Below are 13,625 nucleotides of genomic sequence, written 5' to 3'. Positions count from 1 at the left end.
ACATACAAAAGTATAAATAGAGAACACAGAAGTATAAATAAAGTGATCCCAGTGGCAAAAGAGCTGAGTTTGAGAAAGAAACTAATGAGCATTCTGAGACTGGGTCCTCTGATGCCATTGAAGAAATTCAGAAAATAGGCCGTTATCCAAAGAAAAGAAAGATGAGGACATATGGCTTTACCAAGATCAGAAAATTATGCGAGAGAACATTACACTTTATCTTTGGTCATGACAAAGTTTTTGAAGAAAAGACAAGCCATCTGATCCAGTGGTAAAAAAAGGAAGTGTTAGGAAAAAGTGTAAAGCCACTGTGTCAAGCCATGTTGAAGTAGGCCTATTGCTACCAGATGATGGTGATACCAGCACTGAGCCCTCTGATTCTGGTGCTAACCATGAGCCCATTCCAAGTAGTTCCAAGCAACCAAACGATGTTGCTATACCACTGTACTTCTCCAAAAAGATCGTGGAATCAGATGAAATCTGCATCACCGCTGACAGACTTTCTCTGTCTGATAATCAGACCAGTCATTGTTTCTTCTGTTGTTAAAGCTGGTGGTGCTAAGCTGAATGCTTTTATTATATCAACATCTGCTACTCATAGGAACAGAATGATAGTGAAGTGCAACCTTGGAGTACATGAGATGCACATGGCTGAGTCAAAAGAGAATCATCCCAAATATACTGTTTTGCAATGGGATGCAAAGCTATTAACCTTCTCATTACCAATCGATGAAGGCTGCGTCCAACCACGAGCGAGTACTTGGGACACAGTCCTGGGCACCCAAGGCCACACACTGAGATACCCTCCGCCCCTCCTGTCACCACCCTATTCCCGCTCACTCGACAGTTCATAAACAACTTATCCTCACACCCTTATTTGTGCTTCGATAAATGTAATGTTTTTTTCACTGTAATCCTGAATAAATGTACTTGTTTATAATGTTGTAAACATCAGCCGAATGTAAATTATGCCTTAATTTATTTTTTACTTCAATTCTTTCATTTTTTTCTTATAAAAATGATTTTTTTTTTTTTTAATTGTTACTGAGAAAAAGGTATACGGAATTTATTTGGATACATTTTGGTGTATAAAGAATTACTGTATGTCAATTAGGGCAGATTTTACAGTGCGTGAAAGGAAATAAATATCTTACACTCAAGCAAGGCTCGTAGCACACTGACTGGGGGAGTGGGGCGACGCTGGTTGTGGGTTGGGTTGAGCGCGAGGGACGCAAGTAGTGGATTATTCTCGCCCAGAAATGGACGCAAAATCATTCCATAATTAAAAAAAAAAAAAAAGAGGCCATTTCGTACAATGCAACTGGCGTTGAATGATAACGAATGGTTGAAATGTGAGCAGACGCAGCCCGTATCAAATGGTAACGAGCGCTTCAAATTTACACCGCACTCATAAACACCAAAGGGTTAAGAGAAACAAGGAGTTCCACTTCAGATTCCTCAAATTTTTATTCCTGAAATTTTAATAGTTTTGTTGTCTGGCTGTCCTCAATATGAGGATTAATTGATTATTAAACTAAAAAAAAAAATGGCAGCACAACTTCATCGGTCCTATGTCCATGAAGAACAAGGTAAAATACTCCCTTCCCCCCCCAAAAAAAAAAAAAAATGAACACTGAAAACAAAGTTAATGTTCTTTGGTAGAAATTAATTACTTTAAATGACAACAAAAGAGTATATTCAATATCAATTACCTATAAAAGTGCTAGGAAGCCTGCCTCCTGATGAAAACTAAAAACATCAGTAAAATTGCCATAGGCTTCTCCAAGCACTGAAAGACAGTAGGCACCATCCCCCCTCCCCCCGTATGCCTATACAGAAGTCTCTGACGTAGGTCCCTCAGACTTGGGCACTCGACCAGCAAGTGATGATCATTAAGGGAAACAAGGCAATCGTCACAATATGGTCAAGTCCCACCACACATCAGGAACCCATGCATAAGCCATGAGTGCACAGTGTGAAGCCGGGCAAGAACCATTTCCAGTTGCTGAGGCATGGAGGGGAAAACCCTTGGCACAACCACTCTGTGAATAATTTCTTTTAAACTGTTGTGAACAACAGCATCCCACTGTCTTTGTCAACAGGTACGAATCGTACTTCATGGAAGGTGTCATATCAGAAGCAGGAAGAGAATTGTTGGTAGGGGGCCATCGAGAAGATGCTGCTTCAGCTAATGTATCCACTCTCTCATTGCCTTCTACACCATCATGTGCGGGAACCCACCCTAAAAAAAAAGGCCACTCTAAAATTGATAAAACCAATGGATGGGATGTATTTAAAGACTCCAGTGCAGACAGAGCACTGCGGGAGTCAATTAAAATCACAAAAACGGATTCCGGGAGAGTAAAAGTGATTTAAAGAGCATATAAATTGCAGTCATTTCTGCTATATATAATGAAGCAATACCAGGAAGTCTACTGCTCTACGTGAAGTAAAAGAAGACGACACTAAAGCCAACTCCACTATCAGTCTTACGTACCTCAGTATAGACAGGGATTGAGCTTAACTGACTTGAGGCATGTTCTAAAAAGAGAGACAGAGGGACACCTGACAGGGATGTGGGCTCTTTTTACTAACAATGGACCTACAAAATGTCACTAGGGAGTAGCCAAAACCCACACGTGGGATCCGAAGTGGACAAATTGCCATGCTTAGAATAGTAAGGACTAACATAACAGATTGGACCCTGTAACCAAAAAGCTTTGGAAAACTTGGATGGGTGTCATAAACAGAAGATTGGGAATCCTGGGAGACCATGGCACAAGGAAAAGAGTCAGGAAGGCGGTGAAGACATCAACACCTTACCATCAACGACTGGCAATGTAAATCAAGGGGAGGGCATAACCATCCACCAACAAACTCAGATTCAGGGATGACCTGAATGCCTCAGTTGCCAGATGTACACCAGCATGATGCACTGAATCCAGCATTCGGGGATGGGCATCTATTGCAGAGGAGTAGATCTCACACCCATATAAAAGCTTCGGACTGATAAGGGACCTAAGTAAGAGGAGGAGGGTTCGACAGTCAGCATCCCAAGAGCTATAAGCCAAAACATTCAGAAGATTCAAAGCTTTAATACAAGCTGCCTTAACAGAATGAATATGAGGAACCCAAGTAATTCGTCTGTCAAACAGAAGACCCAGAAACCGAATCTCTTCCACACACATTATTCTCCATCCATAGAGATGCAAGTCAGGGTCTGGGTGAACCCCCCGAAGACGACAAAAATGAATAGCCAGTGTCATTGTTAACGGAGAATGGAAACCACGAAACTCACAAATTCTGTTAAGAGGCAGCTGCAACCTCCTGTCTGCCAGAGACATTCTAGATGCAGTGACGGAATTGAAAGGCCATCTACATATAGTGAACTATGTTCATCATCAGGAAATATGCTGATTACACTGTTGATTGCACGATGGACACTCCCATGTGGTGCTCCATCTTCAAGTACACGAGCATTAGATAGCACTCCTCCTGCTTGGACCCCTTTAAAATGGTTTGAAAAAAAAACTGCTGTATAAAAATAGGTAAGCACCCACGAAGATCAAAATCATGAAGAGAAAGTAAAATGCCATGATGCCAGGCAGTGTTATGTGCCTTCTCAAAATCGGAAAAGCCCGTGACTGGTGTTAGTCTCAAAGACAGATTCTGAGGTCAGTAGGTTCAGCAGTAGATCGCATTTTACAAAAACCATACTGGACAGGGGATAAGAAGTCACTTCTCTCCAAAAATCACACAAACCTAAGATTGTCCATCTTTTCCAAGTCCTTACACGTACAAGAAGTCAGAGTAATCGGCCAATAATATGTTGCCTGTGGGTCGTCCTTACCTGGTTTGGAGATGGGGATAACTACAGCAACACCCCAACAATCCAGAAGCTCACCAGTACACCAGATCCAGGAGAGGAATCATGGCACTGTGACAAAGCTGCCTGGAGTTCAGAAATAGAAAAGAGGACATTATAAGACTATTCCCCACAACAGGCAAAACTGAGACCACGGGACTCTAGGCGCCGTTGGTGGTAAGCCGAAGGCGAATCTGTATCTTCCTGTTACACACTGGCAAAATGATCAACAGGCAACACTGCAACAGGGAGAGGATTAGCCACAGTTCCCCTTGCCACAAAAAAAGTAGGACGAGAGGGACTAGCAAATTCTCCTGAAATTTTCCTTTCCTGGATCAACACCTGAGTGAGGGAAGTCCTCGAACTGCTGAGCTCGTGCCATTCGATACAGCACCAAATACTAACTGTCCTCACAGTGGTGACAAAGTTGTGAGAAGGCTACTCGTTTGGCTCGCACTGCGGAGCTGCACTCAGAGTTCCCACTAAAGACCCAGATGTTTAGGAAACTGACCCCTCATTCTTGGAATAGATAACAGGACTGCTGAGTGCAACACACCAGTGAAATAAGACTGCCTCAGTAAGACAACCAAACTCATTGACAGAAAGGGTAATGGAACTTAACTCCATGAAAAGTGGCCCGTCAGCCTTATCCAGACACCATTGAGAAAGACAAGACTGAGGTCCATTCTCAGCAGCACTTAAAAGTAATAAGAAATGATCACTGCCATACAGGTCTGGCAACACAGTTAAAATCTAAAACAGCATCAGCTAAGCACAAGCATAAATCAACAGCAGTAAAAGTTCCAAGGAAATAAGGCGTCTCATTGGAGTGTAAAACAGCCAACTCCACCTCTTCCACTAATGAAGCCAGCATTACACCCCGAGGGTTGGCCTCACTGTCACCATACAGAGGATGATGATCATTCATATCTCTTAGTAACAGAAAGAGAGAAGTTGGACCATGAACAAAGTCCCCCAGACCCACCATTTTGACAGTAGAACAAGGAGGAAGATAAAGACTACAAACTGCGTATGAACAGCGTTAAAAACACCTGGACAGGGACAGCCAGCAGGGGAGTGGAAATATCCAGATGAGTGATTGGAATCTCCTGGTGAAGGAAGTTAGCAGCTCTGCATGACGACCTTGGCCTGGCACAGGATCAGAAGAAAAATGCATGGGAGCTAGAATGACCAGAAGGAACAGCATCAACAACCATGGTCTCCTGGATGCACATGCATGCAGGAGAACATCTTGTAACAAGATGACACAGTTTCTCCTAGCTGGCAGGTAAACCCCGACAATTCCACTGGATGACAGAACCTGTTGTGCAGGGAGGATCAGGATTTGGTGAAGGACTGTACAAAACCCGCATCCTATGACGGACGTCTGAAGGCAAAGATGAGGACAAGGAAGTGGAAAGTTTTACAACACTCCTCCTCTGAGTTGGAGTAGCAATTTGTTTGGAAACTGGCTTAGAGGCTGCCCTGGGTGATGTAGGAAGGCCAGTGCCACCACCAGAAGTCCCAGAAGTAGAATTTGAGTCTACAGGACCAGAGCCCTGTAGACTCAGCAGGACTGAAGCACCAACGGTCTGTGCAACACGATCCCCAGGTGGCGACTAGACCACAGGCAAAGCATCAGCTTCAGCCTCCACCTGGTTGGACGCCAGTGCCTCCAGGGCAGAGGGAACAAGAGAGAGGTCTCCATAAGGTTCCACAATAGAGACTTTAGGTGGACAGTCTTCTGGCTCAGACGACTCTGAAGGATCACGGTGGCGTTTGCCAGGTGCAGATAGAACTTCGGACATGCTGGACAAGGCAGGACAAGGAGACACATCAGCATGGACATCCACAACCACCATGGAAGGTAACAAACCCTCAACAGAAACAGAGTTGAGGGTGAGTGAACAACATTCTCATATGCGTTACTAACTCCAGGGACTACATCCTGCAAATCACCAGATGGAGAAGTGGGCACTGTAATGGGTCGAGGCAATTTCTGGGACACAAACAATGCATAGGTGCCCCAGAAAGGACAGAAGGATAAGTGACCCTGGGCTGAAAGAAGCGAGTCTAGGTTCTCTTTCCATCTGGAATTGAAACCTCAGGTGTGCAAATGGCCAAAATCTCCTTTTCCAGGCAGTATGGAGGAAAGTTTCTAGAAGATACAGCATGAGGACCCTCACAGTGATAGTATTTAAGGGGTCCTGTACAATAATTGGTATGACCTGGTGCTCTACAGGATACACAGGTACCAGGAAGAGCAGCTGGTGCATGGCGGCAAAATTAGCTAACATGTCAATACCCCTGAAAGTGGAAACATCACTTTGGGGTTGGCATGTATGGCTTCACAGGAAGTGATCGCCATGCCAGTTTCACAGATGTAGGCAGCGATAAATTGTCAAATGTCACGAACAATTTAAGTGTCGGGGTCAAGACACCTTCCATTTTTTCTACAGGTGCTCAACAGTCATCACATCAGAAGATCGCAGTTCTTCCATCAGCCGTTTCTCTGAGTATTGGAGGAGGTCACCTGAAAAAATGTAATACATCTGCTAAACGTAGCATGTGGAATTCAGGTAACATTGACACCAGAAACAGAGGTAAGAGCCATTAGTCGGGAGCACTTTTCTGGGGAGGATACCTCAACAAGGATACTTCCATCCCCTTGAGATGAAATTTTAGATTCTCTCTCACAGGCAGATACAGTGGCACAATTTAAATTTAAAAAATTATCAATATCCAGCACTGATCCACCCACAGAGGAATTCAGCACTAAATGGTTTGCATATTTCTCAGGCACAGTGTCTCCTGGGCCAAACCTCTTAGCCGAACCAACCCGATGTGACCACCTCGCAGTCCCAGCTGGATGCTGGAGCAGAGAAGGGCAGTCCTCAGGGGTTTGGTAAAGCTTTAGAATGGCAATAAGGGATTGTGATTTTGAGAAGCCACAGACAGATCCTGCGTTGTCGATAGAATTTTTATTAAATTCAGCCATGTATAGCAACACAAAAACTCCATTCCCTCACTCCCTCACCCACCACGGAGCCCAACCAGGTGAGGTCATGTGCCAGGCATAACAGCTTACGACCCCAGAGGTAGTGAGGGATTATACGTGGGTAACCACTGGGGGACCCGGACAAGGGTGACTCCAGTACAGTTGGAACCACCAGGCCCCCCAGTGTCCATTTGACCCTAGCCAACAAGTGACCAGCCGATTGACTTGGCTGGGCTCTACCAAGCCGCTCATCTAGCCAGAATAGCAGACCAAAGAGGTGTGCTGCTAGCTGCAAGGCACATCGTGCAGCATTGCTCAACCCTGACCCTCGTTTCCCAGCTTTATGGGACGCCATGCACGGCAAACATGTGGGGAGGCAAAAAAAAAAACACCGAAGATGGAAGATGGGCAGGGACGAACAACATCACCAGCAGGCCACCTCTACCAGTGATGTAGGGGGGAGTGCATGATCCAAGAGGCCGGCAGATGCCGAACACTACAATGGTATGCACGCCTCCAGATTAGGTGGCACTGCAAGCCACGCTCCAAGGCCCACCACCACGTCAAGATAACCCCCCCCTCCAGCAAGGCCCTCAAAATGAGGAAGGCAAATTACTGGGCATTACATCAATCGACAGCTCAGCCGGATTGTCACAAGCCAGTGTTCCAAAGGAGCTGTTAATGGCTTGGGATGTAGCAGACAAAGTTTTAGCTCTTGAGTTTGATACAACTTCAAGTAACATGGTATTAATAAAGGTGCAGCATAACTGTTGGAGGAAAAGCATGGAAAGAAATTTTTTTATGTTGGATGTCGCCATCATATGTTGGAAATTAAAATTGGTGCAGTATGGGACAAAGTATTTGGAGAGGCGAAAAGCCATGACAATCCATTATCTAAACAAATGCTTAAAAAGCCTGGGAAGATATCAGCACAGAAAAACGTGAAGTCCTGAAGATGGGGAAAACCATGCTGAAATCTTGATGAAAGAAAAACGGTGTAGATGTCTTTGAACTGCTGTCAGAAACACTGTTATCATCACACCATCACAAAGGAGACTACCGTGAAGTTGCAGAACTCACCATCATTCTCCCTGGTGAGGAACCTGCCCGTGACAAACGATTCCTGAGTCCCGGTGCTATTCACCAAGCCAGATGAATGGCAAGGAATCTGTACTGTATGAAGATGTTCTTGTTTTCTCTTGAACTAGGGTATAATACTGTGACTCTGGCAAAACTGAAAATGTTTAACATGTTTCTGATCCTGATTTCACCTCCAGATGGATGACTAACACATCTGCTGTAGATGCTTCATTAAATGACCTTGAGCTTACACAAGATATGCTCAAGTACAAACAAGTTGATGAGGAGGCAGTCAATGCTGTGCTGGATAAGCTGAACAAAAGGTGGTACTTCACTCATGAGGTTGCAGCTTTCAGTCTTTTTAGTGAAAATGAGAAAGTGACCAAAGATCTAAAAGAATGAATGGCAGCCAAACTCAGCAGCACTGACTCACCAGAAAGTTTCAAATGTGGAAACCAGAATTTCCATTAGTATCTGAAACAACAGCACAGGTTGACCTCATAGGTCTAAAATTTCCGCTTTGTTTTCCATGCACCAAATGTAAGATCAGAAGGGCTGTACAAACCTTCTGAAAAATGGTCACAAGATGAGGCTCTCAGTACAGTTCAGTAATTTGTCATTTCAGTGAAAGTGGCAAACGGTATTGCTTAGAATGGCATTAAAATGATGACAGATTTTGCTAGTTTTATCACCACAGACACATCGCTGCATGCCTACCTTCTCCAGGCTATGGAAATGCACCGAATGCATGTCGAAATTTTCAAAAAGGAAACCGTTAATAAATAGTTTTGAATGACAGCTGTTTATTGTTACATTATGGAGAGCACTTGAAAAAATTGCACATACTCCTGTTTTTCTTTTATAATAATAGAACTGATATTCATACGTACGTATTTTACTATCTGAAAGAACATTTTGTGGGTTTTACAGTGGTACCCTTTATAATGCCCTAGGTTGAATATTACTGGAGATAAAGCCGAAACTTTATTACGAAAAATGTGATTTTCATGATTTTCGGACACTAAAACTTCATAGCCTTTGAGGTAGCCTTTGCCATCATCTTAGAAGAAAATGGTTGTGATACTTTGGCTTTTTCACGCACGAAACCACGGGAATGAGTGCAGTAAGCTATAAATTTCGCAAAAATAACTCGATATCTATTCTGAACAAGTCTAACAATTGACATGTGTTAGAAAACAAGTTACTGTATCTGAAGAGTTAATATTGTGGCCCTTATTCCTTATTCTTATTGCTGTGGTGGCTGAGTGGTAAGCATCCCTGACTGTGCTCCGCTGACTGTGCCGTGGTGGCTGAGTGGTTGGCATCACAAACTACGAAATTGTCAGCTCTTTAGCGCCGAGGATTGAATCCTGGTGTGGGCACCTGGCGTGACCCAATACGCGTGTCCATTCGCCCTTTATGGATCGGTAGGTAATATGAGTACCTACTGTAGGGTAACACATAAGGGCTATCATGCAAAATGAGAGACCATGTATCCCAGGACATTAGATGATCAACCCATCACTGGTTTAAAGGGTTAGGTTACAGAGATGGGCAATGTTGATAATTACCTCATGGCATCTACCTCTAACTTTACCTTAAATCTTCCCAACCAGTGAAATTAGATCACTAAAAGAACAGCAACTTCCCACAGGTACAGTTGCGAGCAGATGACTCGAGCTCAGCTAGTCCACCAACATGTTGATATTTTATCTGGTAACAATGGTAGCTATGAACTTGACCGAGATTTAGTCGGCTGATCGGACAAAACAAACCCATTGATAATTTGTCAATGTGCAGTTCTAGCTGGACTCCAATCAATATCATGCAAGAAAACGTATTAAATGTCATACCTATGGTAGTTATATCGATAACCATAGTATTACAACATAGGCATCCAAATAGTGATGCGTTCATTCGTGTGTGACACACGGGTATCGGTAGTGATTTATTTGGTTCGACTATTGTCGTGAACGAAACAACCCTTACCAGTTTTTAAGAGATATGCCGTAGGGTTATCAGCTTCCCCACAACCTAGCATTATTACCACAAAAATGCCGTCATGCCAGTCATCCATCACCGTGAACCTCACTTTCGTCGAAGTCTAAATCCGAAGCAGATGAGAGAGTTAAAGGTTCATGCCACAGTAAGCGGGACAGGGAGAGGGGTGTGTGGGAGTTATAAGGTGGGTGGTGGGTGAGGAAGGGAGGGACGAAGTGGTACGTCAGATGGGAGGAGGTGGGGGGAGGGGGCAGGCGGTTGGCTGCGGTATTAAACGTATATGAGATTAAAGGCTGTAATAAGTTTGTTTTGACATACACAACCAATGTTTGTTTAATATTCGAGTGGTTAAGTCGAAAGCTTACTCTCTATAAATATTTATCATCATGAACGGGCCAATTGGTTCCACCTTCATGCCTCTTCCCATACTGGCGTCACGTGGTGTCCACGTCACAAACCAAGGTGGTGATGGAGCTGCACACTCGGGATACCCGTGTGTCTCACATGAATGAACGCATCACTATTTGGATGCCTATGTTGCAATACTATGGTTATAAATATGTCTACAATGTGTACAACACGTTAATCATTATCAGTATAATATGTTTACTTGCGTGATATTGATTGGAGACCAGTTATAACTGCAATTTGACAATGTATCTCTGGGTTTGTTTCGCTCGAACAGCCGACTGAATCTCGGTCAAGTTCATAGCTACCACTGTTACCAGATAAAACACCAACATGGTGGTGGACTAGGTGGCCTCGAGTCATCTGCTCGCAACTGTACAGACCCGCTCTGTACTATTGGAGGCCCCATTTTTTTCTCCTTGTTGTTTGTCTTTTTCATCTTCACCTAACAGGCAAAAATTAACACAGTTTATGTGGTATATAATAATATCTAAATAAATATTATCTGTCTATCTACTGTACCTATCTGTATCTATATCTATCTATGTATCTATCTATATATATATATATGTGTGTGTCCATCCATCCATCCATCCATCCATCCATCATCCAATCCTACAATGCCCCATGAGGAGCGTAGGAGCCCGGGGCTAGGCAGTTGGCCCCTACATTTAAGATGAGAACAATCAACCCCAATCATCCCTTGGATATAAACCTTCACCGGCTCAATCCAACTGGAGCACAACAATTACCCATTGAACCACCAGGGGCCAAAATTTGGTTATATGGTTACCACCCAGCGTAGTGAATGGTTTCATGGTGTACAGGAAACCATTTGGCTTGTCACTCAGCGTAGAGTCACCCACAGCCAGAAGGAAGAGGAAAGAATGAAGGAAGGAATGATAGAAGAGGGAGTGTAAAGTCAACCGTAGGCAGAATGACAAGGAACGAATTGAAGGAAAGAAAGACAGAAGAGGATGGAAGGAGAGAAGGATGCAGGAGATGAAAGGGCAGACAGCAAGAGTAGCACTACATCGAGTGTAAAGTCAACCGTAGGCAGAATGACAAGGAACGAATTGAAGGAAAGAAAGACAGAAGAGGATGGAAGGAGAGAAGGATGCAGGAGATGAAAGGGCAGACAGCAAGAGTAGCACTACATCGAGTGAGTGGATGGTGAGCGCTCCCACCTATATATATATTTATATATATACATGTATATATCGTTTCGTTTATTTAGGCTTGAACATGCATGCATCGGCCTTGGTCACCTTATGGCGACTGTCAATGCTGCTCGATCTCTGGCAGCCTCCCTATTCAATACCTAATCCCTGAGGTCATACTGTATGACCTCGTCCCACGTCTTATTCGGTCCGTCTCTCACAACCCTAACCTAACGTTAATATTTCTCACTTTCTGTACCCAATTTCCATCCTCCATCCCGTCCACATGCCCAAACCATCTCAGTCTACCTCTCCTCTTCACAATACCAATACTCTCCAGTCCCATTTTTCCTCTTAATTCTTCCTTCGTAAACCTAGCCCCCCTTCCCCCGGCCTCGCATTCAAGGACGCACTGCACAACCACCTAATTGTTGTCATTTATGTACGTTTGAGCGTGCAAATATCCTCTTCCTTTACTGCTATGGTCTCACTACCATTCAGCATTACCCTCCTAACACATACCACATACAGTACAATGATCCCTTAGCACAGAGAGAGAGCCCTCTAAGTCTCAGGAGAAGCACCAGCCCTCTTAATTCCTTCCAGCCACTCCACACTCTAGTCATAGAGCTAGTACCAGCCCCATCTCCAGCACATAACATATCTCCCAAGCAAAAAACTCTTCCACACACTCGAGAGACTCACAGCAATATCAATCATTTCATGCCTGACAATCTCCACATGCTCTCCCCGACACATCTTACACATGAAATCAGCATTATCTCGCAGTCTACCTCAAATACCACAACATCTCTTATGCACCAACTTATCACAAACACTGCAATAGATGGAATTCATTCCTACGTCCTTCTGGCAAAAAGCACATGGCCACTCTCCTTCTCTGACAGTACCGCCACACGCTCTAGATACCAATATCTTTGTTATCGCCTGCCGTTACCAAGGTGGAACGATAAAGTTTTTGTCCCCCCTGAGCAAGCGTGCGTGCGTGTGTGTGTGTGTGTGTGTGTGTGTGTGTGTGTTCCCATATTATCTCATGAACGGTTTGACCCATCGACATGAAACCTTCAGGGTATCAAGATATGGCTAAATCTGGGATGCGTGTGCAAGAGATGGAAGGAGAATATAAGAGAGTATGGACCAGTTGGCTCAAGAACTGTGTGGGTAAGATTGAAAGTTGGACTACAAATATGGGCGATTGTGTGTGTGTATGTACCAAAGCATGATTGTGCAAGCAGAGTGAAAGAAGAGTTCTGGACAAATGTGGAAGCTTTCACGGAAAAGTTTGAAAGGAATGAGAGAGTGTTTTTGATTGGAGATATGGAAAAGTACGGAATGTGAAGGTGGATGGAGTAGTTGGTGAGTGGGGTGTGCTTGCAGAGATGGATGAGAATGGCAGTGCTTTACTGGACATTTATGCCGGGAGGGGGATGGTGATAGCCAATACCCTCTTCAGACACAGAATGATCCTCAGGTATATGTGGCGAGTGATGAGAAGGGTGGATGGTGAACTGAATGAGTGGAAGGCAATGATTGATTGTGTGTGTATGGATAACACAATGAGAAGGTACATAATGGATGCAATAGCATATAGAGGTTGGGGGAGTGGACTTTCTGACCACCAGCTGGTGGTGGTGAAAGTCAGGGTTGAAATGAAGTGGAGGAATAGAAGAAGGAAAGGACAGGATGAAGCATTTCTGAGTAGGAGGGTGGAAAGGTTATAAGAGGACGGAAAAAAGGCAGAATATAAGGGAGAAGTGAAGGAACGATTAACCCACCGCGTCCCATTGACATATATATACGTCCACACGTTTTGTCACTGTCAGTCCCATTGATGTATATAAATGCGCATAAATTGCAAGGTCCCTAATTTGCACAATTTTCAATTTTCGCACATGATTTTTGGTACGTATACACAGGACACCTTCCTCTACAAGATGCCTGGCAGGGACAATGCCTTACCCCGCATGACCTGCCCCCCCCCTCCGCACGCCATTGTCTCAGCAATTCACCTGTTACCAGTGTCCTGGCCAGTAAAGACATGTCGAGCCATGGTACGAAATTCAAGGCCAGAGTGATTTCTCAATCGATCACA

At 44.1% G+C, this 13,625-nt stretch overlaps 1 protein-coding gene across 1 annotated transcript in view; it reads left to right on the top strand.

Moving 5' to 3' along the window:
• The first annotated feature begins 5,671 nt into the window (after positions 1 to 5,671).
• The window catches only part of LOC145401621 (uncharacterized), a 77,164-nt gene continuing 69,210 nt past the window's right edge, over positions 5,672 to 13,625 (top strand). The window contains exons 1-4 of the mRNA XM_080273815.1: positions 5,672 to 5,764; positions 6,695 to 6,765; positions 8,141 to 8,266; positions 9,560 to 9,597. Coding sequence (XP_080129941.1) covers positions 5,672 to 5,764; positions 6,695 to 6,765; positions 8,141 to 8,266; positions 9,560 to 9,597 — 328 coding nt within the window. The remainder of the gene's footprint in view (positions 5,765 to 6,694; positions 6,766 to 8,140; positions 8,267 to 9,559; positions 9,598 to 13,625) is intronic.

The sequence above is a fragment of the Coenobita brevimanus genome, chromosome 56 (assembly GCF_032717465.1).
Source record: "Coenobita brevimanus isolate Jiangsu-jjx chromosome 56, ASM3271746v2, whole genome shotgun sequence".
In the NCBI taxonomy this organism is placed as follows: Eukaryota; Metazoa; Arthropoda; class Malacostraca; order Decapoda; family Coenobitidae; genus Coenobita; species Coenobita brevimanus.
Note: the sequence above shows the minus strand (reverse complement) of the source record. Positions and strands in the feature narration are given on the sequence as shown.